The following is a 12391-nucleotide window of genomic DNA, read 5'->3' as shown; positions in this document are numbered from 1 at the left end:
TTTAGATATATAACTGTCTCTATTCTGTCATGACAGAACCATCATTCACTCATTCCAAAGGCATAGTTTGAATGTTCACCAACTTCTGGAGTCAAAAGGCTTTTCTGATATTGTGGAGCTTTCAGAGTAATTATAAGAGGACAACATACAAACAAATACAATGGGATGTAAAAGAACATGTTCATGACATCATCAGTTGCTTGTGAATGTCAGTGCAGAAGTGATTCAGCCTGAGGTGGGATATCACAGGGATGACTGCTAGAAACAATAAATTCAAAGTTAGTGAAAGAGACAATGGACAAGGAGTGGTAGACAGGAGAGGCAGATGTGTTCCAGACTCCACAATTATAGGCACAAGAGCTGACCTGTGGTGGCGCAGTGGATAAAGTGTTGACCTGGAACACTGAGGTTGCCATTCGAAACCTTGGGCTTTTCTGGTCAAGGCACATATGCGAGTTGATGCTTCCTGCTCCTCCCCCTCTTCTCTCTTTCTATCTCTCCCTCCTTTATAAAATGAATAAATAAAATCTTCATAAAAATATTTGAATGTTGGGTAAGGCAGCTTAATTTTAATGTGATGGTTCCTAGTTAGTAACATTTCAAAGAAGAACTATGTAAGGAAAATCATGTTGAAGAGGATAATGTAACAGTTTTCTGGAAGCTAAATTGGCAGAGGGGAGTGAAGCTCAGTGGTATTTTCAAGGTATGAAGTGATAATGTACTTAAAATGGAGATTATCAAGCAAATCTTAAATTATTTGTATAGGAAGGAATGGCAACGTTGGTAATCAGTTGATTAGCAGTACAGATTTGGAAGGAGCCTCCATATGGGTTCAGGAATGTGTGTGTCATGCTTGAGATTCAAGAATACTGGGAGAGTAAGCACTGTGGGTACTAGACAGGAGCTTGGCCAGCAGTGCTGTGTTTGATGAGGCAGGAGTTTAGCTTCTAAGTATTAAAGGTGAGTTGTCATTGGAAGGGCCAAGTTAAGAGTCTATATATTCATCTAGTTATGTAGATAGTAAAATACTTGACAGTAGGAAGGGATAAAAATATTAGATTCATGGGAAGTGATAATAGGTTTTATAATTAATTTTTTTTTTTTTACAGAGACAGGGAGTGAGTCAGAGAGAGGGATAGACAGGGACAGACAGACAGGAATGGAGAGAGATGAGAAGCATCAATCATTAGTTTTCCATTGCACGTTGCAACACCTTAGTTGTTCATTGATTGCTTTCTCATATGTGCCTTGACCGTGGGCCTTCAGCAGACCAAGTAACCCCTTGCTGGAGCCAGTGACCTTGGTTGGGTTCAAGCTGGTGGGCTTTTGCTCAAACCAGATGAGCCTGCGCTCAAGCTCGCAAGCTTGGGGTCTCGAACCTGGGTCCTCTGCATCCCAGTCCTATGCTCTATCCACTGCGCCACCGCCTGGTCAGGCTGATAATAGGTTTTGAGTTAAGTCAATTTAATAACTTTCTAAACCGTGTGCCAGGCCCTTTTCTAGTCATGGAGAATACAGGGTAAGCAAAGGCATGAAATCTGCCCTTGTGCAAATTATAGCAGAAGTGAGTATGTAAAATATTGATAGTTCCAAATGGAAGATGAACAGTATAGGAAGGAGAAAGGGCCTTGGATAGAGATTTGAGTGGCTATGTGTGCAGGATAAGAGAAAAACAAGAATGGATTGAGAATTCTACAAAAGAGAAATTTTAATGTTATAGAGAGAACTAGATGTCACTTTTAGCATTGTTTGAAACATCAAAAGAATTAGAAACAAATGACCATTAGTAGGAGAATTTACTTAATTGTGAAATATTTTGTAACCATTTAAAATGAAATATCTTTATGTATTGATGTACATATATAGATATCTATTATATATTTAATGAAAATGTAAAGTGTGGAATGACTGATACTCATCTCCTATTTATAAAGCGGGGGGCTATATGTAAAAATACACACATACAAATATATATGTTTGCATATGCATAGAAATAGGGCAGGAATCCTCCTCACCTAACAGTTGTTAGTAGTGGTATCATTTGTAGAGTAGTAAAATAAGCCGGAGTGAGGAACAGGGGTTTTCTTTACATTTTAATTTTATTTTTTTATTTTGACATTAAATTTAATGGTATGACATTGATCAACAAGAGTGCATAGGGTTTTGATGAACATCTCTACAGCCTTTAAGCTGCTGACTGTGCTGGTGTCCAACACCCTGTCATTTTCCGTCACCTTGTATTTGTCCCTCTTTTCTCCTCTCCTCCTACCATCTCCCTCAGGTAACCATTTTACTTTTATTTATGTCTGTGAGTCTCAGTTTTATATCCTACCTATGTGTGATATATATTTGTGCCTCTTTTCAATGTATTATATATTTCTGAATTGTTTACATTATATTACAATGGGTGTGCATTATTTTACAATTGAAATTTGTATTGAAATAATTGTACATTCACATTCAATTATAAGAAATACAGAGTCCCCTTTGGGACGCTAATGGCACAAATGTTGCATCTTCTGTTCTTGTCCCATGGTCTCTTAGGTTTAGTTCTTTTCCATTTTATAATTTTTTTTCTGTTTTTCTCTCGGTTGTTCATATTGGGTAAAGTCGGTTTTCTCACAATCACTGATTCTATTGCCTGCAATATCCTCTCTACTATTGACCCCTTCCAATGAGGTTTTTCTTTCTTTTTTAAATTTCTGTTCTTGTGTTTCTCAGCATTATTATTAACATCTGACAGTTGCTGAGATTGAGCACTCTAAAACCTGAATGTAACACATTTCAGCAGGGTAACACTGCCCTTGTGCAAATTATAGCAGAAGTGAGTATGTAAAATTTTGATATTTCCAAATGGAGGATGTACAGGGTAGGAAGGGGAAAGGGCCTTGGAAAGAGATTTGAGTGGCTATGTGTGCAGGATAAGAGAAAAACAAGTATGGAGCAAGAATTCTACAAAAGAGAAATTTTAATGTTATAAAGCGAACTAGATGTCACTTTCAGCATTGTAGAAACAAGAATCCTACGTCTTCCTCTCTGAGAGGCAGAAAGTCGAAGCAGTTCTCAGAGATATCAGCAAGCTTCCTAGATGGAGCCCGGGAAAAGTTTCTAACCATAAGTAGTGAACTACAGGGGTAGCTCTCAGAATAACTAGCAAGCAGTTGTGAATGTATTTCTTCATATCCCTTGGAGGGAAATATTATAATCCAAAAAAAATCTAAATGATTAGTTAGCTTCAAATTGCAGCCCCAATCACCACATTCAACAGGGAGATTATTACAAAGGGAAATATAGAGACAGTAATGCACTGGGGAAAGGACGAGTTGTTTCAAAGAACCTCCCAGGTCTGGAAGGAAGTAATTACATTATGATGGTTTAAAATATGTGGAATGGTGGCTGCCACTTAAGTAACATCTCAAGGGTGGGGAAGACCCAATTCGTCTTAATTAAAACACTTCATGGCCTACCCATTCTTTGAGGCGTGGATGTCTACAGCTTCCTGGCCAGAGTTGCAGAGGAAGAGAGCTCAGTGGCAAGTTAGACAGCTGAATGAAATTACTGTATATAATCTCCATGGAGAGTAAATCATTGTTGAAGAGGAACAACCTGGGGGGTCTGAGCTTTTAGCAGTGGGGAGATTTAAAAAGAAATTATATTGTGAGATCTAGTGGGGAAAAATGATTTGTTGGATATGGTTTTTTCCTGGGTGGTCTTCTGGATAGAAAGAGTGGGAAGGTTTAATTGAGGAGAAAGTCATTGGGTTATAATCTGAATACACCCCTTGGAAACCAAGCAAGGATCCTTTCTAAAAAAATTGAGTATGGACAGTAATGTCAAAATTTGGAGAAACCAAAAAGTGAATGATAATGAATGGGACAAGGGTGGGAATTGTGTTGCTGGAAATACTTTCATCCAAGAGAGTGGATAAATGACAGAATGGGGCACTGCGGCCCTGGCTGGTTGACTCAGCGGTAGAGCGTCGGCCTGGCGTGCGGGGGACCCGGGTTCGATTCCCAGCCAGGGCACATAGGAGAAGCGCCCATTTGTTTCTCCACCCCTCCCCTCCTTCCTCTCTGTCTCTCTCTTCCCCTCCCGCAGCCAAGGCTCCATTGGAGCAAAGATGGCCCGGGCGCTGGGGATGGCTCCTTGGCCTCTGCCCCAGGCACTAGAGTGGCTCTGGTCGTGGCAGAGCGACACCCCCCCCCCAGAGGCAGAGCATCGCCCCCTGGTGGGCAGAGCATCCCCCTGGTGGGCGTGCTGGGTGGATCCCGGTCGGGCACATGCGGGAGTCTGTCTGACTGTCTCTCCCCGTTTCCAGCTTCAGAAAAATACAAAAAAAAAAAAAAAAAGAATGGGGCACTGGAGTAGGGGAAACACAGGAGGTAAGAAGAGAAGAATGTAGCTAATGCTCTAAGATGAAATGATCTGTGAAAAGTCATCTAGAAATAGTACATTATTGGAACGATTGTTGTCAATAATGTTGTCAGTTAAAAGGGATAACTTAAAGATGCCAAATAGGCCCTGGCCGGTTGGCTCAGTGGTAGAGTGTCGGCCTGGTGTGCAGAAGTCCTGGGTTCGATTCCTGGCCAGGGCACACAGGAGAAGTGACCATCTGCTTCTCCACCCCTCCCCCTCTCCTTCCTCTCTGTCTCTCTCTTCCCCTCCTGCAGCCAAGGTTCCATTGGAGCAAAGATGGCCCGGGCGCTGGGGATGGCTCCATGGCCTCTGCCTCAGGCGCTAGAATGGCTCTGGTTGCAACAGAGCGACGCCCCAGATGGGCAGAGCATCGCCCCCTGGTGGGCGTGCCGGTCGGGCGCGCCAGTTGGGCGCGCCAGTCGGGCGCATGTGGGAGTCTGTCTGACTGCCTCCCCGTTTCCAGCTTCAGAAAAATACAAAAAAGAAAAAAAAAAAAAGATGCCAAATATACTGCTCACAAAAATTAGGGGATATTTCAAAATGAATATGAAGCAATAAAAAAAGAGAAGCATTTTATTTTTTATTAAAAAAAAAACATGAGTAAAGCAAACGACAAGCCAAAGAAAGTTGTTTGATTATGCAAATGAGATGCAAAACCAACTTTTATTTCATTGGTGAAATGCACTGTACAGAAGACTGAAAGCACTGGAGTGGCTGCATGTTCCCTGACCCCTTTTTGTGAGCAGTGTATATAAGAGAAGAAATTGTGGTATAGGAACAGGCTTTCGGGAGGAAACTGAATAGTAGAACAGATCTTTCAAAAAGAAGCAAGGTAGAAGATGTAGAGCTCTAGTAGACTTTGAATTTTGAAAGGCATCTCTCCTTCTGCTTTTATAAGGAAAAATGAATATGTGAATATGCAAATGGCATGAAACTCTGATATGCATAAATTAGAATTTTATTTTTCCATAACTTAATTTCTCTGTAATGGAGTGTTTCAATGTAGTTTTAGAAAGCTCAGGCAGTTCAAGATGCTCTGTCTTCCATTTTCCTGGTCCCTCTTCTGTATAGGCTACTGGTGAGGGATCCCTTGCTTCTGTCTGCCAACAGCACTATGATTCTTCCATAATGTTCACGGAAATCGTGGTTCCACTTTTATGCCCACCACAGCTCAGGAATCTCTTACAGGTGTCCTCTGTACTGTCTGCCTAGATACATACAATCAGATGTCCACTCTCTGGAGCCTTGGTTCTTCCCCAGGCTTCTAACCGAGGAAGCATAGTACATGGCCTCTGGGATTCTCAGTTCTGCTCTTCCCAGCTCTCCTCCATCGCTCCTTCAGATTTCTTATCTAGAGGTGGAAGAGTGATACAGGGTGGGAGGGGCTATGCCACAGTCGCATGGCATTTTTCTTAAGTACTTGTATCTATCTGAAATCCTCACCATTTCTACAAAGGTTTTTTGCTTCTGCAATCAACCAAGAGTTCTGCCAGTATGTATGGTTGGGGTGGGGTTAGTTTTTTCCCATGCCTTCCCTAAAGCAAAGAATATAAAACATCTTAGCACCTTGAATATGTTGGAGGTGGGAGTGGTGGTAGAACAAATTGGTTAAATTTCTAGAATATTAAAATGCCATAAATATCAAAGATGAGAATGCAAGAAAGCCACAATGGATAGTCATCATCTTGGCCAACCATAAGTAAATGATGATGGGGAGGGCTAGTCATGTTAGAGAAAGAGAGGCCCTGATGAAGTGGAAAGGGAAGTTGAGAAGGTTAATAAGACCATCGGCTAAAGTCTATTTGAAGCCTCATTTAAGAAGCAAAAGCAGCACATGTAGAGGAAAACAAAAACCATTGAAATGTCAGGCATGTAGGAGAGGAGACTGAAAAGCTTGTGGCCCTAGTAAGGAGAGTGGAGAAAGAAATGAAATAACAGCTAACCTAAGGCAGCAAACAGAAGCGAGCGTTCTTGAGTAAGGAGCACATCACTGAGCTGGGAAGTGAAGCAGAACTACCTCCTGAGGAAGATGGAGGTTAGCGGAGTATCAGAAAGGTGAAGAAGTTTGAAACCATTTTGTTGGAGAGGTCCTACTTCCATATTACCTTTTCATATTCTTATTGTCATCTTTTATCTAATGGGTTTTAACCTCATATAATGAGAATCTAAGGAATGTTCATAACTTTATGGTTTGGAAATGAAGCTATGGGCTGAAGGTACCAGCCCTTTATTTCTTCTCATTATATGTTGGAAGAAACAAGAAAAAAGTCAAAAACTGTATAGAAGAAAAATATAACTTTAGAGTGATAAGACATGAATTCAGATGCAGACTTAATTTTTTTCTGTGTAATCTTAGATAAAGGAATAATTTATTTGTATGATCCTTAGTTGAGAGTCTTAAGAAAGATTATGATCAGGGGCCTGTCATGGAATCTTGAATGTTGTAGGAAATCTATAAATATAATTCATTTTCCCGTCACCTTTATTTATTCAGCAGATATTTTAGAGCAGCTAATTTTGTGCCACAGATAATGTATATGTCAGCATAGTCTACATTATGATGCTGTAATGTAGAGCCTCTCCCCCCCCCCATCCCCCAATAATCTGAGTTGCTTAAACACAAAAAAATTGTGCTTCTCTCACCTGGCCTGTGATGGTGCAGTAAGTAAAGTGTTGACCTGTAACACTGAGGTCACTGGTTCAAAACCCTGGGCTTGCCTGGTCAAGACACATATAGGAGTTGATGCTCCCCCCTTCTCTCTCCCTTCTCTCTCTCTCTCTCTGTCTCTCTCTCTCTCTCTCTCTGTCTCTCTCTTTCTCCTCTCTAAAAATAATGAATAAATAAAATCCTGAAAAAATTACTTCTCTCACTAACTCAAAGTCAGCTACAATGTTTAGGTAGTTTTAGAGGGCAGCTCTCTATGTTGAATCCAAACCTCACTCTTTGAAACTAACCATCTTAGGTTACACTAAGACATTTGTAAAGATCACTGAAGCAGAGAGTGCTATCCAGAACTGCTCTGAGGTATTTCTACCCAGAAATGACAGTGACACACGTCAGTCAGCTGCCATCCATTGGTCAGAACTAGTCCTGTGGCCTCCCCTACATCAAGTGGATGAGCACGGAGTGCTCTGTGGACCAAAAGTGAGAAAAGCAGACATTGATGAACACAGGTAATGTCGGCTGCTACTTGGCATGCCACTAGGTGCTCAGTCGTGAACAAAGCAGACATCATTTACTGTCTCCTCATGGAGCTCTCAGTCTGGGGTGACGTGCTGCTAGGAAAGCTATGGCATCTGTAAAGAGCCAAGGTTTCTGCCCAGGAAAGGCAAGGAACTCAACCAAAGTGATTGCGTTCAATGAGTACAAAGTTGTGTGGGGAAATAGGAAAGGATAACAGTTGAGTGTAAGTGACGAGTATGGAGAACTTAGCAATCTTCAATAAATATTTACTGAGTGAATGCTAAGTGAGGAATGGGAAGAAATTTAGCTCTGTAAAGCTAAGTGGGAAAGGCAACAGAGAGAGAACAGATATAGAAGAAAAACACATGGAAACAGTTTATGCTTTTCAAATGTTCTGAATAATATTTGGGAATAAAAGCTGTTCTTGTTCTATCTGCTGCTTCCAGGAAGCCTGAAATATTTCTGTGCTGGGCTCTTCTGCCATAGTTGGGCTGGGGAGTATGAGTTCCCAGCCAGACTGTTGCATTCTTACCTAGTCCAGAATGTAGCAATTGTTGGGACACTTGGACTGACTCATCTTCTAGAATGTTTTATAATGAACTGAGTTTTCTTGATGGGCAGCTGTCACATGTAGAGAAGGGTCACAGGAAATGAAGAATTATATAACCATAAATACTGAAAATGTTAGAGTTAAGCAAAAATCCTATGAATATAATCATAGGGCAGAATGTCCTTAAAATATTAACATGATTTATGTTTGTTAAAGTTTGTTAAAAATGATAGAAAGCATATGGGAAAAAAGAAACATAATGTAACCCCTGGAGATAAAAACTGCTAATAGTTTGGTATAGTTCATCTCCAACTTTTTTCTAGGCACACACATTCATTTGTCTTACAAAATAGAGCATGTAATACTACTCTGTCACTTCCCTTTTACTTAACAGTATTTCTCGAATATTTTTCCATGTCAAGAAATATACTTCTACCACATTATTTTTACTGGCTGCATGGTATTGTGTGCACCAAAGAGGATATTTCTTTATCCTCTCCTTAGGTTTTTTACAGATGGTTGCTATTGTAAACAATGTGGGTATGAATGTACTCTGGCTGAATTTCTGTGTACCTCTCTAATTACTTTATAGGGTAACTTTTCTATATGGTTACTGGGGCAAAAATTATATACATTTTAAGGCTCAATTATATGCATCATGTACAAATTGTTCCCTAAAATATTGTTTCCGTTTCCATTTCTACCAGCAATAGGTGAGAGCAGAGGAATATCTGGGGAGCTCGTCAGTCTAGGAAGTGTTTATGAAGAATTGAGTATGTTATGAATGTGTGCTTAATCTTGACAGCTCTTGTCAGACAGGGTCATTTAATATATATATATTTTTTAAGTCCGCAATCTTATATTTAATACTTTATATGAAAATTATAAACCTAAGAGCTTCACATTAAATTTCTTAGAGAGGAAGGTAAGATTCACATACTCCGCTGAATGGGCTCATTAATCTAATGGGTGCTGGCATAAGACCATGGATGACCCATTAGATATCTGGAGTGAGTTTCTTGCTGCACAAAAATAGTCTGAGGTCTGCCACTGTTATATTCATGCCTTGATATATGGCTGTGGCTAAGTATTTATATGTCTCTTTAATGATTGTCTGAATGTTAGACAAGTTTCTATTTTTTCTAAAGAAAAAAAATCGAGAAAAATTTTCAGCTATATTTACTATGTAAACTTTGAGGGACATAAAAGAAATAGGTGTCCACTTATAATATGTCATCTATGAATTTAGGCAAAACTAATATTTTAAAGTACATGTTCTGTAGAGTATTTTTAGAAGTTTTGTTCTTTTCCCACCTTTATTATTCATCACGTAGTTTTACTCCAACACCCCCTCCAGTGGATCCCTGACATTAGAATGCTGCCACCGTCTCAGGCGACTGGCATGTTTTCATTACCTGTCATCTGGACATCAGTCAGCAGTGTGGAACTCTGTATAATGCTATCACAGGAAATCTTGTCCCAAACTATAAAAAGCAACTTACCGTACTACTCGTGATCTTCAGTAACCCTTATGACTATTTTTAGTCATCTTTAAGATACTTGCTTTTGTCAGCATTCAACTCTTTGAATTGTTAGGTCATGTCTCCCAAAATAATTATTCAACAGTACTATATCAAATTCCTTTACTTTCTTCTTTTTTTCTTTTTCCAGTGCTTCACTGCTAAAACCATTCAAAACTTTCATCAGTAGACACTATTTTAGGTTAATGGTAACTTTCCTAAACAGTACTGAGTTCAAAACAAAGTAATTGAGAGTGCCTAGTATTATGTGGAATATTATAGTCCTTTTTATAAGGACTTTAGTATAAAATGCCTCTTTTTCTCAGGGATAATTTGAGAAAGAAAAATCTCACCCTAAATTTGTCAATACATTATAGTTAAAAAATAGGAAATTCCTACAAATCTCTTTTGTGTTCTTATGCAAAGTGACTATTGAATATGGAAGCTTTTGTCCACCAATAAAAAATATCTTTAAAATACAGTAGCATTGTAACGCATTTGTCTCGTATAGAATCACTGAAAATGTAGTTTCAGAAAGCCTGCTGCTGTGCAAACACATTGGAATCCTTTAAGAACTGCAGCTTCTTAGGGGAGTAAAGAGAGACAAATATATGGTGATGGAAAATGATTTGACTTTGGGTGATGGGCACACAACACAATACTGTAAACAGTTCAAGTGCTATAGAAATATTTACCTGAATCCTATGTACTCTTATTGATCAATGTCATCCCATTAAATTTAATTTTCTAAATAAATAAAAAAAGAACTATAGCTTCTACACAACTAAACCTCCCCCAACCCCAAATTACATCTTTTACTTAAATACAAAACAAACAAAACAGCAGCAGGAAACATTTATAATAGGTATTCTCTTGGGGATCCATAGCCAAAATTTGTGGAACTCAACATGAAAAATTTAGAGAACTGAGTGGGTAAATTTCCCTATAGTGTTACTTCCTCTTTAAGACATATTATGTTGCGTTGTGTCCATTTTTTTCATCTAAGTATTTCCGAGAGAATCAGACTGAAAGAACCTATTACAGATTAAGTAGCAACTATTTGACTGATAGGTTTGGAGATAGCATATGGTGTACTCTTTACTTTCTAACTGCTTTAAGTCTTTGTTCTTGCCCACAGCAGTAGTGTGACTGAGATCTCTCCCAAACTTCCCTGTGGTACATATGCAAGTAACCACATCATCTTAGAAAGGGCAAAGGCATCTTGCCATTGCGTTCTTTATTATTTGAAGTAAGTCAGACTGACAGATATAGAGCTTAAAATAAATTGTTACTGAATTCTAATTCTAGAAGAATTTACAATTCCATGAGATTAGAAATGTTTTAAAATGTTAATCAGAAGATGCATTTGTTTTAATTCTTGGTACTGAAAATATTGACTGAGTTGTGAATTAACATGTTTAGGGTTGCAGATGTCATTTTTCATGAGATTTCCTGAATGATGTAATTTTTATATTTTGTATCGCAGTTTGATCAATTTACAGATTTATTTTACATAATTAGTTGGTAAATGAGAAATTCAATTGCTGATATATAACTATTTCTCAGTAATAAAGAAAATAAGTTAAAAATCTGAATTACAAATAAAAAACAAATATTTTGAAGACATCTGGTCCACATCTGTCTGAAATAAGATAATTTAAAACAGTATAATTATATGCAAGAAATACTAGAATATTCACACCTTAGAATGTAAAAAGTAACTCATTCCATTTTAATGTGATTTTTTGAATTGGTGATTTATTTTTTGTTTTCGCGTCCTTTAGCCTCTCATCTTGTCATTACAAAGAAGACTAATAAGCCAAACAAGCAGAAATAATCTATGTTTTTCAAAGAAATGAATTATCTTTATAACTATTCTTTTATATGTCAACTAACCTCACTCCTAAGTTAACGCTCAGTGGACACAGACTTGGGCCTATGCCCTTCTGATGTATCTATAATTCTCTACTCACTTATTTAAAATGAAAGATGAATGAGCCTGTGTTCTCACTTCCTAAATTGTGTGGTCTTCGTGGGCACACGGGCTCTGTCAATGTGAGAGGAAGATATTCACACTCACGGAAATGAAAAGCATCTTTGGTACATTCTCATAATCAATAGAGAATCATCCTTTGAAGACTCATCCTTCCTTTTGTTAAAAACCCGTGTTGAGTGGAAAATTAATCATTTTAGGCAAAGGGAAGCTACACCAGACTTTCCATAGTCTAACAAAGAAATATAAAAAGCATGATAAGTTTTACCTTTAATAAAAGGCTGCAGAGCCTTAAGACTTGGATAGGTCTAGGTTTTGATACATGACAGAAATTATATTTATGAAAAACTCAGTGCTGATGCAGCAGTATTAGGTGATGGGGGAGATCCCTGCTTCGACTCCAGAGGGTCTGCTAACTAGCAGCAGCCCATGAAAGGCACTGATACTGTGAGAAGTGAAAACACTTCCTACCACATATACTAAGGTATCACAAGTGATTTTTTTGTGTGTTTATTTCCAGGGAGCATGATAAAGATCCAGAGAGTTTCTTTAAGGTATTAATGCAGCTTAAGGACTTAGGACTCAATTTCCACGTATCTGTCCTTGGAGAAACCTTCACAGATGTCCCAGGTATCTATTTTGAATTTTCTCATATGTATTTATAGATGACATAAACTCTACAATGTAAATATTAATTTCGTGTTTCCCTTTGTTAGAATAAGCAAGAT

General features: G+C 38.5%; 1 protein-coding gene across 12 annotated transcripts in view; it reads left to right on the top strand.

Moving 5' to 3' along the window:
- Window positions 1-12391, top strand: part of GTDC1 (glycosyltransferase like domain containing 1) — a 432630-nt gene that overhangs the window by 393901 nt on the left and 26338 nt on the right. For all 12 annotated transcript variants that reach the window (XM_066345235.1, XM_066345231.1, XM_066345226.1 and 9 more), the window contains one exon: window positions 12184-12293. In XM_066345235.1, the coding sequence (XP_066201332.1) occupies window positions 12184-12293 (110 nt within the window). The remainder of the gene's footprint in view (window positions 1-12183; window positions 12294-12391) is intronic.

The sequence above is a fragment of the Saccopteryx leptura genome, chromosome 7 (assembly GCF_036850995.1).
Source record: "Saccopteryx leptura isolate mSacLep1 chromosome 7, mSacLep1_pri_phased_curated, whole genome shotgun sequence".
NCBI classification, from domain to species: Eukaryota; Metazoa; Chordata; class Mammalia; order Chiroptera; family Emballonuridae; genus Saccopteryx; species Saccopteryx leptura.
This window is presented reverse-complemented; position numbering and strand designations above follow the sequence as displayed.